The 23,928-nt window shown below is 36.5% G+C and overlaps 1 protein-coding gene across 4 annotated transcripts in view; it reads left to right on the top strand.

Annotated features, from left to right (window-relative positions):
• The window catches only part of MMS22L (MMS22 like, DNA repair protein), a 126,597-nt gene that overhangs the window by 77,631 nt on the left and 25,038 nt on the right, over positions 1-23,928 (top strand). For all 4 annotated transcript variants that reach the window (XM_078447137.2, XM_078447138.2, XM_078447139.2 and 1 more), the window contains 5 exons: positions 8,026-8,219; positions 13,606-13,756; positions 15,606-15,757; positions 16,643-16,785; positions 21,831-21,990. In XM_078447137.2, the coding sequence (XP_078303263.2) occupies positions 8,026-8,219; positions 13,606-13,756; positions 15,606-15,757; positions 16,643-16,785; positions 21,831-21,990 (800 nt within the window). The remainder of the gene's footprint in view (positions 1-8,025; positions 8,220-13,605; positions 13,757-15,605; positions 15,758-16,642; positions 16,786-21,830; positions 21,991-23,928) is intronic.

Below are 23,928 nucleotides of genomic sequence, written 5' to 3'. Positions count from 1 at the left end.
ATGTGATGAATAAAATTATGAGAGTTAATTCCTAAAAATAACTCCTTTTTACTGGCATATTTTCATGCTGTACCATATTTGGGGGATAGTGGCAAGCAGCCTCATTTTAAGTACTTTACCAGTACTATTCTCTAAAACTGTAAGGCAGTATTGCTACAAGCATGCTTGGTTTGCCAGACTCAACATTGGATTCCTGATATATTCTCTTTCCCCAGTCTTGCAAATTAATTAATTGTGGGTCACAGGAATCTTTTTAATTTTTATTTATATATTTATATATATATTATTTATTGATATATATATTTTTAATTGTTTATTCATTTTGAGAGAGACAGAGAGAATGAATGAAGGAGGGCCAGAGAGAAAGAGGGAGAGAGAATCCCAGGCAGGCTTTGCATTGTCAGCATAGAGCCCAATGCAGGGCTTGAACCCATGAAATGCAAGGTCACAACCTGAGCCAACACCAAGAGTTGGAAGCTTAACCAAGTGAGCCATCCAGGGACCCTTCACAGGAAACTTTTTAAATTATCACATGTTCATTGACCTTTGGGATCCTTATAGAATGACCTCCACTCCCAGAAGTATTAAACCTTTAATGTGTGTGCAACTGGCATACCACCTGGGATTGGGTGTTATACTAGTTTGTAACTACCTTTATTAAGAGCTTAGCGTATGAATGAGTGAATATAGCAACTTAACATTAAAACATGTATTTATTTGGAGAGCAAAATGGCATTTAAGGTAGGTGTAACATAGTTGCATGGTGGTTAGACTGACTGCTTGGGTTCAAATTCTGGCTCTGCTGCTTACTACAAGTATAGCCCAGAATCAAATTATTTATCTTCTCTGTACTTAGATTTCTTTTCTATAAAATGAGGATAATAATAATACCTACAGGATTAAATTAGTAAAGGCCAAAAACAGAATAAGACTGGTGTATATATTCTCAATAAAAATCTTCGATTCCCTGGCCTACAGTAACTGTTCCATTATTGGAAAGTATCTTATTGACACTTCTTGGTCAAAGATTTATACTATGGTATGTCTGTCTCTAAAGCCCATGTCTTCCTAGATAATGCTCTACTGCATCATGAGCATGGTTATTACGGATTTAGAAGCAGTAGAAATGCGACTAAAATGTACATTATCTTGCCTTATAGTCTACAGATTGTTTTTACAAACTAAGTGGTGTGATTTGACAGCTCGATAGTGTATATAATAGAGCATTATTTCCATTTAACAGATGAAAAACTAAGTCTCAGAAGTTTTCTGGGGTCACAAGCTGGTCTTCTCTTTCCTGGACAAGTGTTCATTTGGACAAGTTTCCTTACATCTTGAGAAGCCCTTTTATTCCCTTATTCCTTAGTGCATTATATGTGTCTGGAAGCATTTTTGCCAGTGCTGTGCTTTCTATTTGTCATAGTCCCTCAGTAGTCAAAACAGCCTTGATGTCACATATGCACTCAGTCATCACCACCATCCACCCCCTCCTCCACATACACACAAACACATTGAGCTATTATAGGGAGGCATTGCAAGGCATAACCAGGCTGCTATTTGCCAGCCTGGTTTTTGATTTACTGCCTCTCCCTGATAACTGGGGCATGCACAGAACTGGGGCTCAAGACTCAAGCTACCATTCTCTCATAGTGGGGCTTTGCAGAAGTCTCTTTATAGCTGGAGGCTGGATTGGATTGGATGATTTTTAGGATAACTTCAAACTATAAGACTTAGGTTTTTTTTTTTTTTTTTTTTTTCTGGTAATGTCATTACTTTGATTATGTTATATTCTGAGTAGTAAAGTAATTATAGCCCTAGGTTTTAGCTGTGAACAAGAATGACAAAAGGATCCAAAGTACCTTCAGTTTTTTAGTGAGTTTATCTGAGAATAAAAATGGTCATAGAGTAATCTGATTCCCATCCAGTTTTCTATTAGCTAAATCAGATACTTGGAATAATTATCTGTCTTGGTTTAGAACAACTTTTACCTTAGAACTTACCATTTTATTTTTCACTAATACTGATTGAAAAAAGTTGCCAGGTTTGGAGTAGGACTAAAGGAGGAATTCAATTATTAATTGTTGTTAATCCCTTGCTTTCATCTCTTATCAGTTGTATTATATTATGCTTTATGTGTGGACACAGGTCCCTCACTAGACAAATTTTCTTTCAATTTTGAGGCATAATGTATTAGAAATACTACATATACAATAATGACTACTAGGAAAGTGATGTACAGAATGTCATACTTCTGTAATTATCAGTTTTAGGAGAAACAAGAGAAAAGGAGGATTAGAAGTAAAACCTAGATACAGCCTAAGCTGTGAGGAAAGAATGTACTACAGAGACCAGGCTGGCAGGGAGCAGCAGGCAGGTGCCAGTTTCAGTGCCACTCATGTGATAGATACCTCAGTGTATTCGCATGACTGTGTAGGGGTGAGTATGTGGGGCTGTGATGACTAAGTGAATATGTGAAATCACAGAAGTAAGTAGTGAAAAGATAAAAATAGGAAAACAGGGGCGCCTGGGTGGCTCAGTCAGTTGAGCATCCAACTTTGGCTGAGGTCATGATCTCAGGGTTCATGAGTTCAAGCCTCACATTGGGCTCTCTGCTGTCAGCATAGAGCCAGCTTGGGATCCTCTCTGCCACCCTCTCTCTGCCCCTCCCCCCCAAAAAAAGCAAATGTTTAAAAAACAAAAAACAAAAAAAAAACAGGAAAACAGATCTTGCAAAATCAGGCAAGAGAGCAGTCAGATCCAGGAACCAGGAACATGCTTGGACATAATAAGGTAAGCCATAGGGGGAAGGATACCAGAGCTAAAATAAAAGCATAAGAAGACCTGGATAACTAAGTATGTAAAAGTTTGGGAAATAAATAAATAAATAAATAAATAAAAGTTTTGGTGTTTGCCTACTGTAATGGTAGGTTTCTAAACATTTTTGAGGAAGTATTTCATGTGGTCTTCACAGTTAACCTGACTGTGGATATAGCAAATGATTGTTCCTCTTTCTTGATTCTTCAAAAAATAAACATTGGGAGCTTACTCACTTTTTCTGAGGTCACACAGCTCTGGGTAGCTTTGCTAATAGCCAGCTGTGTTACCCAACAGGTACTTCTTTTGCCCTAGTTTCCCCATTTGTAAGATGATAATAACTGCACCAAACTCATACGGTAAGAAATAAATGCTTATAAAACACTCAACATGGTACATGGCACATGGTGGTAAATACTGATGAGTGCTGGGTGTTGCTGTTGTTTCTCTGAGAGCCACAATTTGAGTAACTTGACATTCAGCAAATTTTATTTTTTACTATACTATATTGCATCTTCCAGAATGTAAGTGGGATAGTTAGGCATGTATATTTCCACATGTGTGTGTTTCCAAAATGGTTTTAACCCATGTTAAATTTGTCTTTACTCAAAACATTTGCCAAGTGTTAGGAGATTCTCTCTCTCCTGTGATATTTCTTTTTTGATTTTGACCCAATAGTACATTTCATTTTCTCTGCAGTAAATTTACTTTCAAATTTTTCTCCAGTTTGTTGAAGAAGGTAGAAAATGTTTCATAAAATAGCCATGACACTGAGAACTGTTAGACACTTTATGTATTTCATATATGCTTTGTGTTGTATTTGTTACCTGTAGTGACAGCTTCTTTCAGTATTTGCATTTTCGTAAACATACCTTCAGCAGATACACAGTCACATGTGATACAATAAATTTTCTGTAGTCTCTGCAGTTAGTTTTCTCATCCAGAAAATGTAATTTAAAAAAAATTACCTGTGACTGCCAGGAGTATTTCTGTTTTGGCTACAGTGCAGAAATTTGATTCTCCCTTCAGACTCCCATTGTAGGATATCCTTGACATTTCCTGCATCTGTCATTCTCTGATTGGCTCATGTTTACACAAACTATTACAAGGTTTTAAACAACTTTATTTGGTGTTAAATTAGCAGATTTTCATTCTTATTCAAACTGATATTCCTTGAATATTCAAACCATCAAGCAGAAAGTATTTTGCATAGTCCCAGGATATCTAACTTCTTTCGAACCAAAATGCAAAGAGGATGCACATTTCCAAAACAAATCTGTGTTTGGGTCAATGTCTTATGCTTAATTGGAACTTGTTTTTGCTGTGTTAACTCTTACCTTGGAAGATGTAATCTCTAGCTTTTTTACCTAGTGGTTTGTTTCTTTTTTCAGACCTCTGAATCAGATCCCGATAGTAACTCCTACTTAGAATCCCTGGTACCTCACTGTTTTGCTCTGAAGAGGTCAAAAGTGGCTCAGATTTGTTGGCCTTTTTCAGTATTGCCTCAAATGCATTTTTCTGGGTATCTCTTGTACTTTTTTCTAACACAGAATTATGGTGTAAGAGGCAAAGCTACATGAGGCTTTTCTAGCTCCTTTTCTTAGGTTTACTGAACTTTCTTCAACCCAAGTAGGAAGAGAAGAAGATTGATCAGTGTTTAAATTATGTGATTCTTAGTGCATAAGTGTGTGTGTAGGAGGAAGATATGGGCTTCAGAGTGAGTTTTAAGTTCAGATTATGGGTCCAGCCTTTCTTAGCCATGTGACCTTTGGATGTATTTAACTTTCTCACTGCCAGCTTCATCGTCTATGAAGAGGATTACTGATACCTATCTCATAGAATTGTTCTGATTTTTAACTTAAGAATTTCTAGCACAAAGAGGATGACCAGAAATGATATCCCTCCCTAGGGAATAGGTTTTATTTAGTGAAGAAATGGCTTATCTATTTAGAAATAGGGAGCACAATGTATCCTACTCTAGTACAGTAAGTTATTCTTTGAAACCAGTATACTTTGAAATGGCTATAACTGTGTTGTGCCAATGGTGGTGTTATTTTACTTGGACTCTAGTGTGTTGACATGTGGTCATGAAATTTGCTACATGTTGATGTAGGCAGTTAAGTTAGGTGCCAAATGGATTTTAGTAGTTGATATTCAACTTACTCAAAGCTAAAGGATTTGAAATGGTTCTCTAGCCACTAGTTCAAGTTGAAAGCATCTCAGGCATGTTTTTACCAGAGAGGATATAGCAGATACTTGGTTAGCTTTTATGAGAATTGCTTGCTATGATCTTCTTTCCCCAGGCATTTTGTACTTTTTTATCGATACTTCAGGTAGTATTAAGTAGTGTCTCATGATTATCCAAGAATTCAGTGGCAAGGGGCGCAGTGTCCTAATGTTATATAATTGATAATATTTTACTTAGGTGTACTTTATGCGAAAAGTCCTAAAATGTGGTCTTGGGTCCAGTTTGATCTTTCAGTGGAAATGTTTTAGGTACGTGTGCTGAGTTCTGTATTTTGTGTATTTATTTTAAGTGTCTACTTCCCCTATATAAACTAATTTAGGGGCACCTGGGTGGCTCAATTGGTTAAGCATCTGACTCTTGATTTCAGCTTAGGTCATGATCTCACAGTTCCTGAGCCCCACTTCGGGCTCTAGGCTATTAGTGCAGAGCCTGTTTGGGATTCTCTCTCCCTCTCTCTCTGCCCCTTCCCTACTTGCTCGCTCTCTCTCTCTCAAAATAAATAAATAAAACATTTTAAAAAAACATCAGGCAGGGCGCCTGGGTGGCTTAGTTGGTTGAGCAGCCAGTTTCAGCTCCGATCATGATCTCATAGCTTATGGGTTTCAAGCCCTACATCAGGCTCTGTGCTGACAGCTCAGAGCATGGAACCTGCTTTGGATTCTGTGTCTCCCTCTCTCTTTCTCTCCCCTGCTCACGCTCTGTCTCTCTCTCTCTCTCTCTCTGTCAAAAATATTTTTTTTAAAAAAACACTTAAAAAAATTTTTTTTTATTACATTTCTTTATTTTTGAGAGGCAGAGAGAGACAGAGCATGAGTGGGGGAGGGGCAGAGAGAGAGGGAGACACAGAATCTGAAGCAGGCTCCAGGCTCTGGACTAATAACCCAGGGCTATTAGCAGGGCTTGAACCCATGAACTGTGAGATTGTGACCTGAGCCGAAGTTGGACATGCAACCGACTGAGCCACCCAGGCGCCCCTTAAAAAAAAAAAAAAAACTTAAAAAAAATCAGGAATGTGAGAAATAATGTAATATTTTTTTAAAGTACGAGTTATTTTTCTTGGGGCGCCTGGGTGGCGCAGTCGGTTAAGCATCCGACTTCAGCCAGGTCACGATCTCGCGGTCCGTGAGTTCGAGCCCCGCGTCAGGCTCTGGGCTGGTGGCTCGGAGCCTGGAGCCTGTTTCCGATTCTGTGTCTCCCTCTCTCTCTGCCCCTCCCCCGTTCATGCTCTGTCTCTCTCTGTCCCAAAAATAAATAAAAAACGTTGAAAAAAAAAAAAATTTAAAGTACGAGTTATTTTTCTTAATGGAACACTATCAGAAGAAGTCTTCTGCTTTAGCTCTATTGGTTATGTTTTAACTGGTTTGTCTTTCATTGAAGAAAGCATATCTATCTCAGGATGATATCCATGCATTTGTATCTACTCTCAATTGATGTGTCAGTAATAGAAACAGGAATAATATTATGGTTGTACATTTAGTGTTAGGTAATCAAATTATTAATAGTTGGGAATATTGCAAAAATGCCTTATATTTCAGATCACTGCAAAAATCTCTTAGTGTTTCCTTCCCCTCTTATATTTCTGTTAAGGTCTAGAAATGTCTATATTTTCTTTTTTTGTTGTTTTTATTTTTAATTAGTTAAAATACAGTGTTAAATTAGTTTCAGGTGTACAATATAGTAATTCAGCACTTCCATACATCACCCTGTGCTCGTAACAACAAGTGCACTCCTTAATCCCCATCACCTGTTCAACCCACCTCCCTCCCTCCCTCAGTTCTCTATAATTTAGAGTCTGTTTTTTTATTTATTTCTCTCTCATTTTTCCCCTTGTTTTGTTTCTTAAATTCCACGGTTAAGTGAAAGCATATGGTGTTTGTCTTACTCTGACTTATTTTGCTTAGCGTTATACTCTAGCTCCATCCATGTCATTGCAAATGGCAGGATTTCATTATTTTGTATGGCTGAATAAAATATTCCATTGTGCATGTATATACACACACTGTATCTTCTTTATCCATTCATCTTCCATATCTTGACTATTGTAAATAATGCTGTTACAGACATAGGGGTGCATGTATCCCTTTGAATTAGTGTTCTTGTATTCTTTGGGTAAATAACCAATTGTGCAACTGCAGAATCCTAAGGTAGTTCTATTTTTAACTCTTTGAGGAAACTCCATACAGTTTTCCAGAGTTTGCACTCCCACCAACAATGCAGGAGGGTTCCTTTCTCACCACATCCTCACCAACACCTGTTGTTTCTTGTGTTGTTAATTTTACCTTTTCTGACAGGAGTGAGGTGATATCTCACTGTAGTTTTGGTTTGCAAGAAATGTCTAAATTTTCAGTTAAATTAAACATATAGGTGAATAAATGACTAGGCAGCATTGTATTCATGTTTTACTAAGTTATAGAGAGCAAGAACTTTTTATTTATTATTGTCTGCTTTGTGAAAATGATTATGGATCTTTTGGGACCAAAGTACCAAGATTATACCTGGCACAGTTTTGTGTAGGAAAATATTTTAATTACAAATGCCACACACAGGCAAGCTAGATGTACTTTCTTTCCTCTTGGTACATCCATGTCCTAAAGCTCTTGGAAGAAAATGGTTTAAAAAATTGCTTTCATGTCTACACTGTAAGTAAAATCACTTGTCATAGCAAGTTGCAAAATGCAGACATTCATTCTGAAGCTGCCTGTTTCTCATTTGGATCTGACATATTAAAAAGCATATAATTAATGGTTGACATTAGTAATTAACATTAACTTTATGGTGCTTAATATGCCATCATTCATCCATCAAATAACCAGGAATGCATAATGTCTTGGCATAAAGGATTTAATTATATAAAACGGTCCTTCAGTTTTCATATGATATAAACGTTAAAAGCCAAAAATGTATTCAAAGAAGATTTTTGTAAAGATTTGTTGGGCGTTAGCTATATTTTTATTTCTTTTTAGGAGTATGCATCAACAATTGCGTCAGGAACTTCAAAAGGAGAATGTGGACCTAACTGCGCAGTCTTCATTATCGGCTAAAGAGCGCCACCTTGCTGCAGTTGCCAGTGCACTATGGAGACATTTCTTTTCATTTTTGAAGAGTCAGAGAATGTCACAGATAGTGCCTCTCTCAGAACTTGCGGACGCAGCTGCAGGTCAGCGTTGTTAATTTGCTAATTAGCTTCTCATTTTGCAGACTCTGTCAGTTTTTTCTTCTATTTGCTTGGTAACAAACTCTTTTATTACAGTCTAATAAATACTTTGACAACCAGAAAGATAAAAAGAGTTTTGTATTTTTAAATTAAGATCCTTTGGCTTGTTTGTTTTCTTCTTAGTAAAGGTAAAAATTAAGTGATTGTTCGCTAAAAATAAAATATAATTTTCGATCTTAAAAATATCGAATGTGCATAAACTTTTCTTATGCGTGCAATATCTGGAAAGAAAAGTAGCATTTGATTTCTTCTAGTTCAAGGACGTTATTTTCAAATTGTGTATGGAGATATCTAGATGTAACATAAAGTTACTTCTGTGAAGAGTAAAAGAATGTACTATGAATTCTACTTCACCAAGCAGAGATAAGAATAACCTCAAATGTATAGACTGTTACTGTTCTGACTTCTAGATTCTATTTTAGGTTGTAATTTTTAATTAATTTGACTCTTGGCCTAAGGTCATGTGCTTAGGCTTTAAGGGAATCTGAATCACATGACGTTGTAGACAAGAATTTGAGTATATGAGCATATCTGCCATTTTCTAAGAAGAGATCATTATCTTTCTCAAAGGAATATTTCACGCAAAATATGTTAAGAAGTACTAGAATAGATGGCGATCAGTATAGCAACTACATGCCTTTAACTGCAATTTGTGTAAAGGTATGTAATGCATTTCGATGTGATGTTTTTTAAGACCTAACACCTAAACCATGATTTTACCCTGGTGTGAATGACAGAAAGCTGAGCTAAAAGCACTACATAAAAGACTGAATGATACAAATTGTGAAAGATCTTGAATTCTACTAGCATTTCCATAATTAAAACATTACAATGACAGATTGAAGAACTGTGACAGGACACAGTTTTCCAGCTACCAGAATGTCTATGAAAATAAATATTGATATGTAATCAGTTTAACCAAAGCAGTCATTAGAAGCCAATATGACTTCTCTTTCTTGCATTCATCATCCCAACTCACAGTCAGTGAACAGAAATGATACCACACAAGTTTAATGAGCGCTGTCCTAGTTGCTAAAAATAAGTAAAAGTGTACACACACACACACACACACACACTTATAGGGGTTTGTTTTGAAGTAAAGACTTGATAGGTTAGGAGAAAAAAGTTTCCTGCATTAAAAACAACAGTAATCGAACACCCACATTTATTTTATGGTAATGCCATTGTGGAATTACCAGTGGAAAAAGGACTGCAATTCCTTTTCTCACGTGTAAGTTACCTGTTCTCATTGAACTTCTAGTCTAGTGCAGGGGAAAGAACAATTAGTAAGTAAGCAAGATATGTAATAAAAGGTGATAATTGTTTTTAGAGAAAAATAAAAATGTATCAGAGAGGATAGGGAATGCCAGAGGCAGATTGTAATTTTAAATAGAATTGTCAGGGAGGCTTGAGTAAGTACCATTTAAGCAAAGACCTGAAGGAAGTCAGAGACCAATGCTCTGCACAGGAACAGAAGCAAGAGCATGTCTGGTGTGCTTGAGGAACCACAGAGAAACCATAAAAGCTTGTGTGGCATAAGAAAGGAAGGGAGAGTCCAGATATATAACCAAAAGGTAGTGAAGAGCTAGCTTGTGTTCTGCCTTGTATGCAGTTGGAAAGACTCTTAGCTTTTACTCTGAGATTAGAAGCTTTTGAAAAAGTGTTGAGCAAAGGAGTGAGGAGCATCCTTCTGGCTACTAGACTGAGAGCCAACTATAGGGAGGCCAGTTAGCGAACCGTTGACAATTCAGAAATGAGCAGCTTGAGCTAACATGGTAGCAGTACAGGTGGTGAGAAGCGGTTGGATTTCCAGTCTGAAGGTACACAGAGTACTTTGAAGGTAGACCTGACAGAATTTCTAGGTGGGTATAATATGGTAAGCAGAATAAAGAGAGAATTCCTCATTTATGGAGGTGAGGAAAATTGTGACAGAAGCAGATTTTATGAGGGAAGACTAGGATTTTGATATTGGACTTTTTTTTTAGATACCCATGAAACTCTAAGAAAAGCAGGCACTTGGATAATAAGTGTTGGGTTCAGAGAAGAGGTTAAATTTGGGAACTGTGTATAGTCATTAAAGCTGTGAACTGGATGAGATCATCGATAGAGTAAGTTTGGTGAAGAGAGAAGCATGAGGACTGGGCTCCAGGATACTCCCATGTTCAGATTTGTGGGATAAAAAGGAACCAAGAGAGGAGACTGCAAAGGAATGCCAGTGAAGCAACAGGAAAGCCAAGTGTGTTGCCCTGGAAATCAAATGACAGGATTTCAAGGAAGAGGGAGTCAACTGCTCAAATGCTATTAATGGATCAAAAAAGATGAAGCCTGAGATTGGGCCCTGGATTTAGCAAGAGGGAAGGTCAGTGGTCACCCTGAAAAGGAGTTTTGGTATAGTGCTAGAAACAAAGTCCTGATTAAAGGTGATTTAAGAGAAAATGTGAGAAGATGAATTACAGACTGCAAATGTGGATATATCTTTTTGAGTATCACTGTTTAAGAGAAGTAGAAAAATGGAGATGTTAGCTAGAGGGAGGTGTGAGTCAGAGATTTTTTTTTTTAATAACATGGGAGAAATTTCAGCATATTTATAATCCTGACGAATGTTTGGAGTAAAGGAAAACTTAATGATGCATGGTAGTCACTTGTGGTTTAATGTCTAAGAGAAATGGGATCCTATAAAAGACTTGGCCTCAGATGATCTGTAGGAGCAGAAGAGAAGGCAGAGTAAATGGGCCCAGAGGCACCTGGGTGGCTCAGATGATTAAGTGACCGACTCTTGATTTTGGCTCAGGTCATGACCTCACAGTTCGTGAGTTCGAGCCCAATGTCACGTTCCACACGCTGACAGTGTGGAGCCTGCTTGGGATTCTGTGCAGCGATCATAAAGGTCTCCAAGAATGGGTCTAGAATAATCTATTTCATCATTATCATTGTGGAATCTATAATGGCTTCTTCAGATTCCAAATTCTACACCTGATGTTTCTGCTAATGTGCCCAGTGTATGTGCATTCTATAAATAAATAAACAAACAAACTTTAAAAAGGGGGGGTCCAAGAAGAGGCAGCTAGGTAGATGTGCCACTAGCTTGTGGTAGTTCTCGGCTGATGTTTCTCATTTCTTTGTGAAGTAGTAAGTAAGGCCATTAGCTGAAGGTGGGGATGGGGAGGAGGTGCTGGCTAACGACAGAGAGAGGGAAGAAGGTATGCAGTAGCCCTCCAGGAGAGTAAAAGTCTGAATGGACTGGAGTAATGTATCAGGAATGCTGGCCAGCTCTAAGGTCTAACTTAGTTTATAGTCCTAAATTTAAAGTGAGATCAGTCAGTAGGATTCCTTGCCAGCCATTTATACTGGAGCAGATACATAGCAAGAGAAGACCAAGAGTTGGAATTAAACATTTGCTTTTTCCAGAGAAACACAATGAATCAAGTAAGAAGCAAGGGAGTGGACAGTACGCAAAACTAGTGTAACAGTGGACTGTGCAATAAAGCTGCCTAAAAAAGGAAAGAAGGCATGAAGGCAGTGAGGGACAGGGAAAAAGTTGTCGGATCAATGAATTGTAGGTCTTGGTGGAATCAGATAGTTGTTGGGAGTTGGAGACCTAGAGACAAGAGAGTTGGAAAACCCCTCCAATTGGGTGGAGGTGCCAGAAAGCGGGAGAGAATGTACTTATTGCTAATGCCAAAGTCTCACAGTATCAGCATGGGAGTAAATGGCTGAAATAGAGTGGAAGATAGATTCGCTGAGGAGGGGAGTTCAAGAAACTGATAGGCCAGGATATCGGAAGAAAAGCCATCCAGGATTATGACAGGAGCACTGCTAGAGAGGATGTGGTTAGTGAGCTATATAGTCTTAAAGGAATGAGGGGAGATGAACAAGGAAACACTAGGCGAATGCAACAAGGAGAATTAGTGACTGGTGTCTGATGACATGAGAGTCAAAGCTGGAGGTTTTCAAGAGGAGGAAGGGGAGAATGGTCTAGAAGCAGCCTCAGGACCAAGGTGCAGACTCCGCTATCTGTAGGTCAAGTGTAGGAGAGAAGTGGGAGAATACACAGCCACCGCTTGAGGGAGGTACGGAGGAGCCAGTGCTTCATAAGCAGTCTATTGACAAACATTAACTAATATAATACAAATTAAGTTGGGGAATTCCCAGGAAATCACAAAATAAAGTATATTTGTTTAATGTGGCTAACTAGGGAATTCTAGTTCCTAGGCTTAGTAGGTTCTGAAGAAAGTGGAGTGTCACTGATTATTATTAGGAAATTACCATTTAATGGAAGACTATCCATCGCCTGAGACCAAAGTCTTCTCTGTGGCAGGTGGCAAGTACATTAGCTTGATTGGAGAGAAATAGATGCTAGAAATATTTTTTTTAATGGGGTTTTTGAGGGGCGCCTGGATGGCTCAGTCGGTTAAGCGTCAGACTTCAGCTCGGGTCATGATCTCACAGTCTGTGAGTTCAAGCCCTGCATTGGGCTCTGTGCTGACAGCTCAGAGCCTGAAGTCTGCTTTGGATTCTGTGTCTCCTTCTCTGCCCCTCCCCCACTCATGTTCGCTCACGCGCGCGTGCACACACTCTCAAAAATTAAAAAAACATTTAACAACTTTTTAAAAATAAAAATAAATGGGATTTTTCAATGAGGGGGTACAAACATCAGATGTAGAATTTGGAATTTGAGGAAGCCATTATAGATTCCACGATGATAATGCTGAAATAGATTATTCTAGACCCATTCTTGGAGATTATATAATCACTACGGAAATTTCTTTGGCAACATGAATATAGTTCAGTTTTTCCTTTTTGTTCTGCATTTCTACATGTGACATTTTATTATTGAGTGAATTCTTTTTATCACTATTGATATAATTTGGGGAGGGGAAATAGTTTTTAAAAATTCCTTACCATAAGGGTGCCCAGGTGGCTCAGTTGGTTGAGCATTCGACTCTTGATTTTGGCTCAGTTCATGATCCCAGGGTCATGGGATCGAGCCCCATATCCATGCTCAGCATGGAACTTGCTTAAGATCCTCTCCTCCCTCTCCCTCTCCCTCTCCCTCTCCCTCTCCCTCTCCCTCTCCCTCTCCCTCTCCCTCTCCCTCTCCCTCTCCCTCTCCCTCTCCCTCTCCCTCTCCCTCTCCCTCTCCCCCTCTCTCCCTCTCTCCCTCTCTCCCTCTCTCCCTCTCTCCCTCTCTCCCTCTCTCCCTCTCTCCCTACACTCCCCGCCCCACACTCAAGAGTACACATGTGCTCTGTCTCTGTCAAAAAAAATTTTTAATTTTTTTTAAGTTAAAAAAATTCCTCACCATAAATTTTTCTCATTTAAAATCTAGATTTTACTTTGCTAGCATTGGACATGCCCAGCACAGCTCCATCAGATCTTCAGCCTCAGCCAGTTATAGCAATAATACAGCTTTTTGGTTGGGATGATATCATCTGGCCCCAGGTTGTAGCAAGATATTTAAGTCATTGCCTACAAAATAGGTAAGTGACTTGATTTCAGGTATGCACATGTATAGAAACTCATGATAGATCAGTATACTAGGAAAATAAGAATTTTCACAAATAAAAACTGATCTTCGTACATATACTGACACTTTGGTGGTTTTTGCTTTTGGATGTATCAGCATTTGACAGTGGCAGTAGCCTGCCTTAAAAATAAATAAATAAATAAAAATAAACAAAAAACTTGCTGCTTAAAAGCTTTTTTTTAAAACTGTTTTTGTAGGACTACCTTTATTTCATCCTGAAATTACCTTTCTATATTCACCTTTGTGAAAGAAATTATGTAATTAATATTGCTGGTTCTGTAAAATACAAGTATATTGTTGTATTTTTAGGTGTGATGATAGCTTTTCCTTTCACAGCTAGATTTTTAGACTCAACTCTTGTACAATTAGGAACACGACACTTCATCACCCTGAACCCTGGTTTCCTTATCTGTATCTCCTGTTGCATTGTATAACAGATCTAAGGAATTCCAGTAGGAAAAACATATAGTAAATGAAGTTACAATAGAAATAGTGTAATCGGGAAGATTTGAAAAAGAATAGTAAGATGAGGGAAAATAAATGCACAAACCTGGGAGACCACTGTAGTTCCTGTCCAGATGAAGAGGGATGCGGTCAGTGAGGTATTCGCATAAGGGAGTCCACTAAGCAGTCAGTAAGCCATCTTCTCAATTGGCTTTCAGTCATGAAGTAAGGGAGCTCAACTTCCATTGGATTACTTTTAGTCTCTTCTAGCTTGCTAATTCTATAATAACAAACAGTATTTATTAAATACTTCTGCTGAAACTGTCTGGAATAAGTTTAGTTTAAAAAATAGTATTTGATGTATTAGTAACAGTTGAAGAAACTGAGATGCAAAGGTGTTAAAGAACTTTGGAAAGTTGTATAGGTCATAAATGACAAACAGTTCTTCGGCACTGTGTACTCTTTGGGACGTCTTCTGTTCAGGTTTTTCAAAGTAATATTTTTAGAGTTATGACTTACATGTATTTTTCAAATTTCTGACTTTACCTAGCACTTCATAGTTAGGTTAAGACCACCCTCATCCTTTCTACCCCCCAGTTATAAAATGGTTAAATATCAGATTCAGCCAGGCTTTTGGCTTCACAGAAAGATTTTTGGTTTTATTTTTTTTCTGTCAGATGTTACTTTGTAATTCTTCAATAATGACCGCCTATGGAGTGGTATAGCAGGAAAGAAAGGGATGGGTATGGAATTGGTTAGAAGACTCACACAGAAATCTTTGTCATTAACTCTTTTCTTACATAAATGGTCATGACCACTTCTTTTTATTTACTCTAAGGGCCACTGTTTTTTTTCTACTTGCCACTTCCTTTATTATGTCACCTAGCTACTTATAAGCCCCTTTCTAGGTTTTCCCATTTTAACCTTATTATCCTTACCTCTTGCCTTTGGCATAAACCTACACATTTGCCATCAGTGGAAGAAGGAAATTAAAAATTAGAACCGTCAGGGGCGCCTGCGTGGCTCAGTTGGTTGAGTGTCCGACTTCAGCTCTCTGCCCTGCCCCCACTCATGCTTGCACTCGCATGCTCTCTTTCTCTCAAAAATAAATAAATATTAAAAATTAGAACTGCTATAGATGAAAGCAAAAATTGTTATATAAAACACGCTTTTTTGTGTATCTCTAGTGTTTATTTTCAGCAATGTGTATCTGAATTAATGTATGTGTCTATAAAACAAGCCAAGAAGTGGGGTATGTTAGAATTTGTCCTTTATTTCTTAATCTCTATACTCAGGGAATATATTGTAAGGTTTTGGTTTTGGTTTTGGTTTTAACATCCATCAACTTGTTTTTACAGCATGTTATGTGAAGCACTTTCTCATTCAGGCTGTGTATCTTTCCAAGCCTTAACTGTAAGATCATGGATTCGTTGCATTTTGCAAATGTATATAAAAAACTTCTATGTGCCTGATGATTTGTTCATTGATATAAATCCTGAACAGGGAGTTGGTAAGTATTTCAGGCGTTTTACTTTCTAGATAGCTAACTAATATTTAAAATGTCCTGTTTTGTTACACAAATTAATAGAAAAAGATGAAAAATATATTTGTTATATAAAATGTTTGTGTATATATACATGTTTTATGTGTGTGTGTGTGTGTGTGTGTGTGTGTGTGTGTGTGTGTGTGTGTACATTTCCTTTTGCAGCCTGTTTCTTTTTCCTGATATTTCCCTGTTATATATGACAAATTTCTCTCCTATAAAGATAAAAGAACTTGTTTCCTTGGAAGCCAGGAACAAAAACTTGCTCTCAGGTGACAAGCTATCTTTTTACCTTGAAGAAACTAATCACAAAAAAAAAGGTGGAACTGTAAAGCAAATAACCAGATATCACACTGTTAACACCCTAAAAAGAAAAGTATCTAATTGTGAATACTTCTCTCCTATTTTATATTAGATATTTTACCTCTCCTCTGCTTTACTATTATTATTCACAGACTGATACTTATACTTTATCATTTTTTTAAATATCCATTCAATTCTGGTTGCCCACAGGACATTCCTTTTCTGAAAGCTATTCTTTATGGCCATTTGTAAATCACACAAAGTTTGGACTGAAAAAAAATGCCCCAAATTTATTGTGATATCTTATTACATCAATCGGCTTGACATGAAAAACTCTCGGGGCTTGTGTATTCACAAGTATATGTTTTTTTGGTTTTAAATAAAACTTTTCCTTAGAGACTTAATTGAAAGTTTTTAATTATGTGGAAATTTGAATTTTATTTTAAAAAGAATGTTATACATGAATGCTGCATTCCTTACTCTCATCTATGTAACATAAATTTATATAATAAACCTATGAATATTATTATATTATTTTTATCCTAACAGAAAAAGAGTACTTGGGACAGTTGGCTGAACTGACAAGGTTGCTATTTAAACTCTCAGAAGTAAAGAATATTTTTTCAAAGGCTCAAGTTGAATATTTATCCAGTCCAGAAGACCCTACAAAAGCACTTATTCTATTTTTTGAGGTATTTTTCATTTATTAGTATAATTGTCCAGATGAATTATAATTATTTTTCACAAAAACTTGAAGTGTTTATGAAATTTGTCTATAAAATGAATTATTTTAAATGAATCATATTATTAGTTGCCTGCTCTTATAAAATTAAGGAGGAATAAAAATGTGAATCAATGATTTAGTACAATTACAGAATATATTTGTTGAGGACAATTATATTAAGGACACCAAAAGAAGTACATTTAATGAAAAGTAATGACTAAGGAATGCTACATAAAAGCCTCACACTAAGGCTTGTGTCAATTGTAGGAATATCTTATTGCTGAAGTTCCTAGGTAGCAATATTCTCCAGATTCTTGGGAACTAGATTTCCTTATACAGGGTCCATAATAGTTCTAACTTAATGTTTACCACCCTGTAGCAAATAGTAAATTTTACAGTAAAATTTTATTATAGTTAGCATAAACACTAAGTGCTTCGTATCATTATAGTTGGGGCCTTAAAATCCAATCATTTGTTTTAGCTTTGTCTCCATAATAAATAGTCCCTTTCAGCATTTGACTTTTATTTATTAATTTTGCAGGAATTTATATTATGTGATAGTCTTTGCTTTGCATCCTTGCTGAAGTTGTTCATGTGTTTGGATTAGTGGTTTTGTAAGCTATTCACAATAAAAGTTGGTTTATTTTCCCACAGAGCAGTTGGCATTAACTGCAATGAAAATAAATACAGCTATAAGCTATTGCCACAAATGTGAATTCTTCCACTGTGGTTTCTATTAAGTTAAAGTACAATTGTATGACAATTAGTGATACCATATAAATCCTAAAAATATTTAGTAATAGTTCATGCAGATATGAAATGGCCATTTCTTTTGAGCCTTTTATTTAGTTGTTGATCAGATCTTCACTTGTACTTAAACACCTATCCTAGGAACCATGCGGGATCAGAAAGGGAGGTAGAGGTCATGTACTTCACTAATAGTTTCCAAAGAGTCTTCTAATTTCATCCCGTCCAATTAATTGTTCTTTCATCACTCAGTAAATAATAATTGTTTGCTAAATGCTAGATAGTATTATGCCAGGATTTCTTAGTTAGGGGTTTGAAAAAACAAAAGAAGTAGTCCTTGATCCTAACTTTTTACTTGTCTGAGAATACAGGATAAACACAAAGGTTAAAATAGTAAGACAGTGTATGCGAAGTGTCAGTTTATAGATCATTCAGTAGGTTAATAATTCAGAGCATCTTGGTCTAAGAAGTTTGGATTTTCTCCTGTGAACAGTATGAAGGCTTTATACATTTTTAAGTAGGTCTAATTTGATCAAATGACTTTTTAAGAAAATTAGTTAACAGTAGATTAGAGTGAAGGTGTTGGCCAGAAACTAGCTGATTTAGAAGGAAGTAAAAATTGAATTATGAAATTTTGAAGGGATGTGAAAGAAATACTGTGTTTAACTAAAAGAATGATGATACCTTAAGGAGAAATAGGAGCACATGACTTAGGGTGAGGGAGAAGTAGGTGAGGAGTTCAGTTTTAAACTGGTTTAGTTTGAGATTGGTGTAAGGTGTCACCAAGATCATTCCCGGGTACTATGTGATTCTCTGGGAGGACTCAGAGCTCAGCATATAGTTGTACTCACAGCTGTGATTTATTACAATGAAAGAATTCAAAGCTCAGTCAGCATGGGGTGAAGTCTGGAGACACCAGGCACAGTTTCCAAGGGTCCTCTCCCAGATGTTGCACTGGACATGCTTAATTCTTCCAACTAGGAATTGTGACAACACATCTGAAATGTTGTCTGCTGTCTGCTCGAGGGTTTTCACATAGGCCCCCTTTGCCTAGCACTTAGAAAATTCCAGACTCCCAGAAGAGAGGCAGATATTCAGTGTAAACTATATTGTTTGCACAGACAGTTTAGGTTGAGTGAGCCATACTTACTGGGAAATGGTGGGAAAAACCTAAGTTCCCAATCACCAACCAAGGGCCGTACTTAAAAGTACACCTTTTTAAAGATAGCAGTCTATGGCCTACCATGTTAACTCTTTCTTACATAGAAATGATAGTATGACAAGTAAATAGAGTCAAAGAAATCCCTGAGATAGTCTGAGAAATACATTATGTCTTATAGTCCTGGGAGGTTAAGGCTAAACACAGAGAAATACTGAGATCTAGATCAGTGGTTCTCAAAATTGTGTTTCATAGGCATCTGAGGGTTGCTGATACCTTTTCAGGAATTTTAAAGCTCAAAAGTGTATTGACATTTGCACAAACGGTGCAGAAACTTTAGCACAAATCAACACCATGGCCCAATGTTATATTGGTGGTCATAATTTTCACTGCCACACAATCACAAGAGAAAAAAAAAAAGAACCCAGTCTCACTTAAGAATATTCTTAATGTAACAGTAAATTCTTAAATGTATTAAATGTTGACCTTTGAGTACATGTCCTGTAATGTCCTATGAATGACAATGGAAAGTGCACTTAAAAGTACACCTGCTTCATATAAAGTGAGGTGGTTGTCCAAAAACAACACTTTATGTAATAATTTGAGTTACAAGCTGACCTGACTGCTTTGATCTTGAAAGAACAACTAACAAAGTATGGTTGTTCAGACTTGGGTATTTGGCAGACATTTGCTCAGAAATGTGTGAAATGAGTATCACTTCAAAGAAAACAACTGACGGTGTTTGTTGCTAATAACACAATTTGAGCTTTTAAGAAAATTAGAATTTTGGAAAACTTAAGCATTTGCCATTATGAGCGTGAGAGCTTCATGATAATTAAAGACTTTTCTGATGACATTGGTGGTGATATTAACAAATAGGATTTTTTTTAGTGGATAAGTGAAATGTGTCAACATTGGCAAGCTAACTCAGGGAACTAGAATTTACCAAATGACCAGTACAGGTTTTTTAAAAGCATGCATGAGTATTAAACATTCATTAAGAAAGCTAAATAGAGCAGTGGCTTTTAATGCAGAAGAGTACAGAATATTTGTTGACACGGTTTTGAGTTCCATAATACAATTAACCTTTAAGAAATATCACTTGTCAAGTTTTGGTGTAATATCAAAGAGGGATTCCCATAGTTACCTGAAATGTCTATTAAAATAATTTCTCTTCCAGTTACATGTATTTGTGAGATTGAATTGTTTTCATCTGCAGCATATTACAACAAATTGTGTGTAGGGACAAATATGAGAATCTAGCTGTCTTCTGTTAAGCCAGAACTTAAAGAGTTTTGCAGAAATGTAAAAATTGTCACTTTTCACTAATTTTTTTTTGTTTTGAAAAATAAAGTTCTTTTCCATAAAAACATTTTACTGTGTTAATGTATAATGCTTATTATTTTTACTTTTTTGAGTTTATTTATTTTGAGAGAGACAGAGGGAAAGAGAGCACGCATGAACAGGAGAGGGACAGAGAGGAAAAGAGAGAATCCCAAGCAGGCTCTGTGCTGTCAGCACAGAGCCCAGTGCAGGGCTCGAACTCAACGAAGTGTGAGATCATGACCTGAGTTAAAAGCAAGAGCTGGACGCTTAACCAACTGAGCCACCCAGATGCCCCATAATGCTTCTTATTTTTAAGTGAACTAGTACATAATTTAAATTTTCTCTTTTTTTATATGGTAAATATCAATAGATATAGCTCAAATAATAGTACGCACCTTAAGATCCCAACTTTTAAGCATATGAAAGGGAACTGAGAAGTTTGAGAACTTCTGGTCTAGGAAAAGAAATGTAGAGAACCAAGGGCAGAAAGCTAAATAAAAAGAAAAGGTTCATCAAGTATATCTTTTGTTTTCATCTGTCAGTCACTCCAGTTCACTAGATTCCTTCTTTTCCTACATTCTACATTTTGTTATCAACTTGACTAACTGTAATATCACATTGAATAACTTATCCTAATCCCTCATTTCAAAACTCCACAAGTCTTTAGTGATCTTCACTTCTGCTCTACTTCATCTGCCCACTCCCATGACTAAACCTTGAGCTATGGCATCATTGGATTATCTGAGAACTCTTTGATGATCACCACCTGTGCCTCCAGACCTCCAAGTGACCTTCCACTTCCTTTTCTCCAAGTGCAACATCCTCTCAAGGTCTCACTTCTTCCCCATCCGTCTTAATTAGACCCCTTGGTGGCCTTACTGCAGGTATACTCTTATCATCCTTTCAGTCTTCCATCTTTGGTCTTTTGGTTACACCTACAAACCCTCAACCTTGGATTAGTGCAACCATTTGCTTTCTCTCCTTTGTCTTATCTGCTGAGAGCTGCAGGAGAAAAATCATGTAACTGTATTGGTGCCATTGTGTCCGATTTAGGTCATTGAAATCCACTCTAAGTCGCCAATAATGGTTTGAAAACTGCTACTCTTCTCAAACCTTCTAACCTATCTGTAGCCAGTCTTCTCTTGATTCTTTTTGTGACTTGTCACCTCTTATTCTCACCTTTCCTCAACTTATTCTTTCATTTATTTCTCTTCCTTTTCACACTTCACTCTTCTCTCACTGCCTCACCTCACATTTCTCTCTACCACCTCACCATTTTGCTCTCTCTGTCCTTTGTGCCTCATCATTTTTCCTCTGAGAAAGTTAAGTTAGCATCTAATGGCTCATAAAATTTTGTGGGGAAAAATCAATCCATATCATATAACTGAACTTTAGAGAAGTCATACATGTAAGAATTTGGTAATGTTGCTTGTAGATTTTACTTGTAGGAATTTGGGGAATGCCAGTTGTGTGCCAGGACGTTTGGAAGTCTTGATGTAATTTGGCTATAAACTTCTTTTATATCAGTTCCATTGATTTTTTTTTTTAATTCTTCTTTTAACCTTTATTTTAATTATAAAAGGTAAGACTTCATTCTTTTTAATTGAAAATCTTCAATTTTTTTAATTCCTGTGAACATTTATTGGAAACTTAAAGATGTAAACTTAAATGTAAGGGTGTGTGTGTGTTTGTATGTGTAGAAAGAGAAATTTTCTTTATTTTTCAAAGTCTATACTGTATGAAACTTGAAAATCTAAATCATGTTTTTCCTTATTTTATAGGCTATTGGTATTACTTACGGGAATCTGCAGACACTTTCTGATAAATCTGCCATGGTCACAAAGTCCTTAGAATACCTTGGTGAAATATTAAAATATATAAAACCTTATTTGGGAAAAAAAATTTCTAGTGCAGGACTGCAACTGACTTACAGGATGATGGGTATGTACTCCTGACATTATCGAAACTTCCTTATGTTGAGCCTATAGTATCATGATAGGAATATTCTAATACACTGACTAAATCACTGTTCTCCATACAATCATAAGAATAATTTGAAAGACAAAGATTTAGCTTACAATAATTCATGTTGGCTTTCTATTGCTGTATCCCTATCCTGTGCCACCTCCTTTCAGAACTTTCCTTGTTACAGTTTGTGTTAATATTAAAATTAATTATGACCAAAACAGAAAATACACTCATACCAATTTGATATCAATAGTCTGTTGTGAATCACTCACACTGTGAATACAGTGGATGATTAAAATGGAGTTTTTTTTAAGGCTTATCTGTGCTTTCTTAGAATTTAAAATATCAGGAAACTATCACTTCTATTTATCTGGTCTGCTCTGTGTGAAGGAGGTCAGGAAAGAATTTACTACGGCACTAGAGATATTTATGCTTCAAATCTTGCTTCTCACAATACTATGTTTTCTCCTTTCAAAAAGAAATCTTTTTCTGTGCCTGTGCTATAACAACATAGTTCATCCTTCTTGAGGAAGTTAGTAATTTGAATACCTTTGTTCACTAAAACCATGTTACTAACCAAAAATAGGAACTGGATAAAGGGAAATGAGAAAATTTTCCTTAGAAGTTTTTATAACAGAATTTAAGGTTTTTGTTTTTGTTTTTTTTAATTTCTCTGTGGCCAAAACCTTATATCTTCTCCCTTTGATCTTGTGAACATATGAATAAACCTGATTTAGGCTGTCTGAAACCTTTTATCTTTGTTGTGAAAGATAAAGGAGAATGCAAAAATGTCTAAATATGGATGATGTAGAATGTAGTGAAAGCTATAGTAGCAATTCAGGCGTCTTAATTTTAGAGGAAAACAGAAATGATAACTTATAAATTTAACATAGTAAAATGTAGATTAATAAGTATTTCAGCATTTAGCCTTATAATTTGTCTCTGTTAGATTTTTGCCAAGCTAAATTTATGATTTCAGGAGATATATTTATTTTACAAAATATGTGATAGTCCTAACTGCAAAATCATATTTGGATTGGTAATATGTCGACCTATGAAGAATTGAGGACCTTCCTTTGTTGTATTACATGATTGGCATACTGGAAGGTAGATCGGTATTCTTTTCTTTTGTCTAAATCTCAGAGACTGCGAATAGAATATATTGGTACAAGTTGCCCCTTTATATGTTAAAAATTAGGAACAGATCACTTGCTTTCTTCTTTATGTAAGAGGCTCAGAACAAATTGGAGGAAGAGCAAGTATAAACTTTTTAGAGTTCAAATGTGCTTGAAGTATGTGTGTTTGGGGTATCATACTCACTTGAGGGAAAGTGAGGTAACCACAGAAACTGTTTTATTTACCTTGCTAGTTTCTAACTGGGGATACCTCTGCTGTTTACTTACAAGGCTGCTAGTGGAAGGTGCAAACTGTTGATAAAATCACACTTCAGGTGAAGGCATCTGAGGTCTTAATTGTAACTCAGTAATTTCTGAGAAAGGATTGATTCATGAGTACTGTCTTCAGTGTTCTTAATATTAATGTTTATGGTTTTTCTCTTTACATCTCTTACTTTTTCTGTTCCCATGTTTTTCTTTTGATCATTCTTCTCTCTTTAGCCATTCCTCCTCTTTTGTCTTTGTAATTGAAACTCTACCCATGATCCTCAGTGCCTATCCTAATATTCTGTGTTTTCCACACTCTCAGGTAGACTTGGTCTCCCTGATTAAGCTTCAGCTGTCCATCTCTTACAACATTCTTCATAGCTTGCCAGTTATTATAATTATTTGTGTACTTGGTTTGTCCCTACTAAAATTTTAAATTTATGATAGTGGCCATATCTTTTTAGCTTTTTATTCCCATTATCATGTTGTATTTTGAACAAATAAGAACATTTCCTGAGTTATATATTGG

The sequence above is a fragment of the Panthera onca genome, chromosome B2 (genome assembly GCF_046562875.1).
Source record: "Panthera onca isolate mPanOnc1 chromosome B2, mPanOnc1 haplotype 2, whole genome shotgun sequence".
Classification (NCBI taxonomy): Eukaryota; Metazoa; Chordata; class Mammalia; order Carnivora; family Felidae; genus Panthera; species Panthera onca.
The sequence above is the reverse complement of the archived record's forward strand: the minus strand, read 5'-3'. Positions and strand labels throughout refer to the sequence as shown.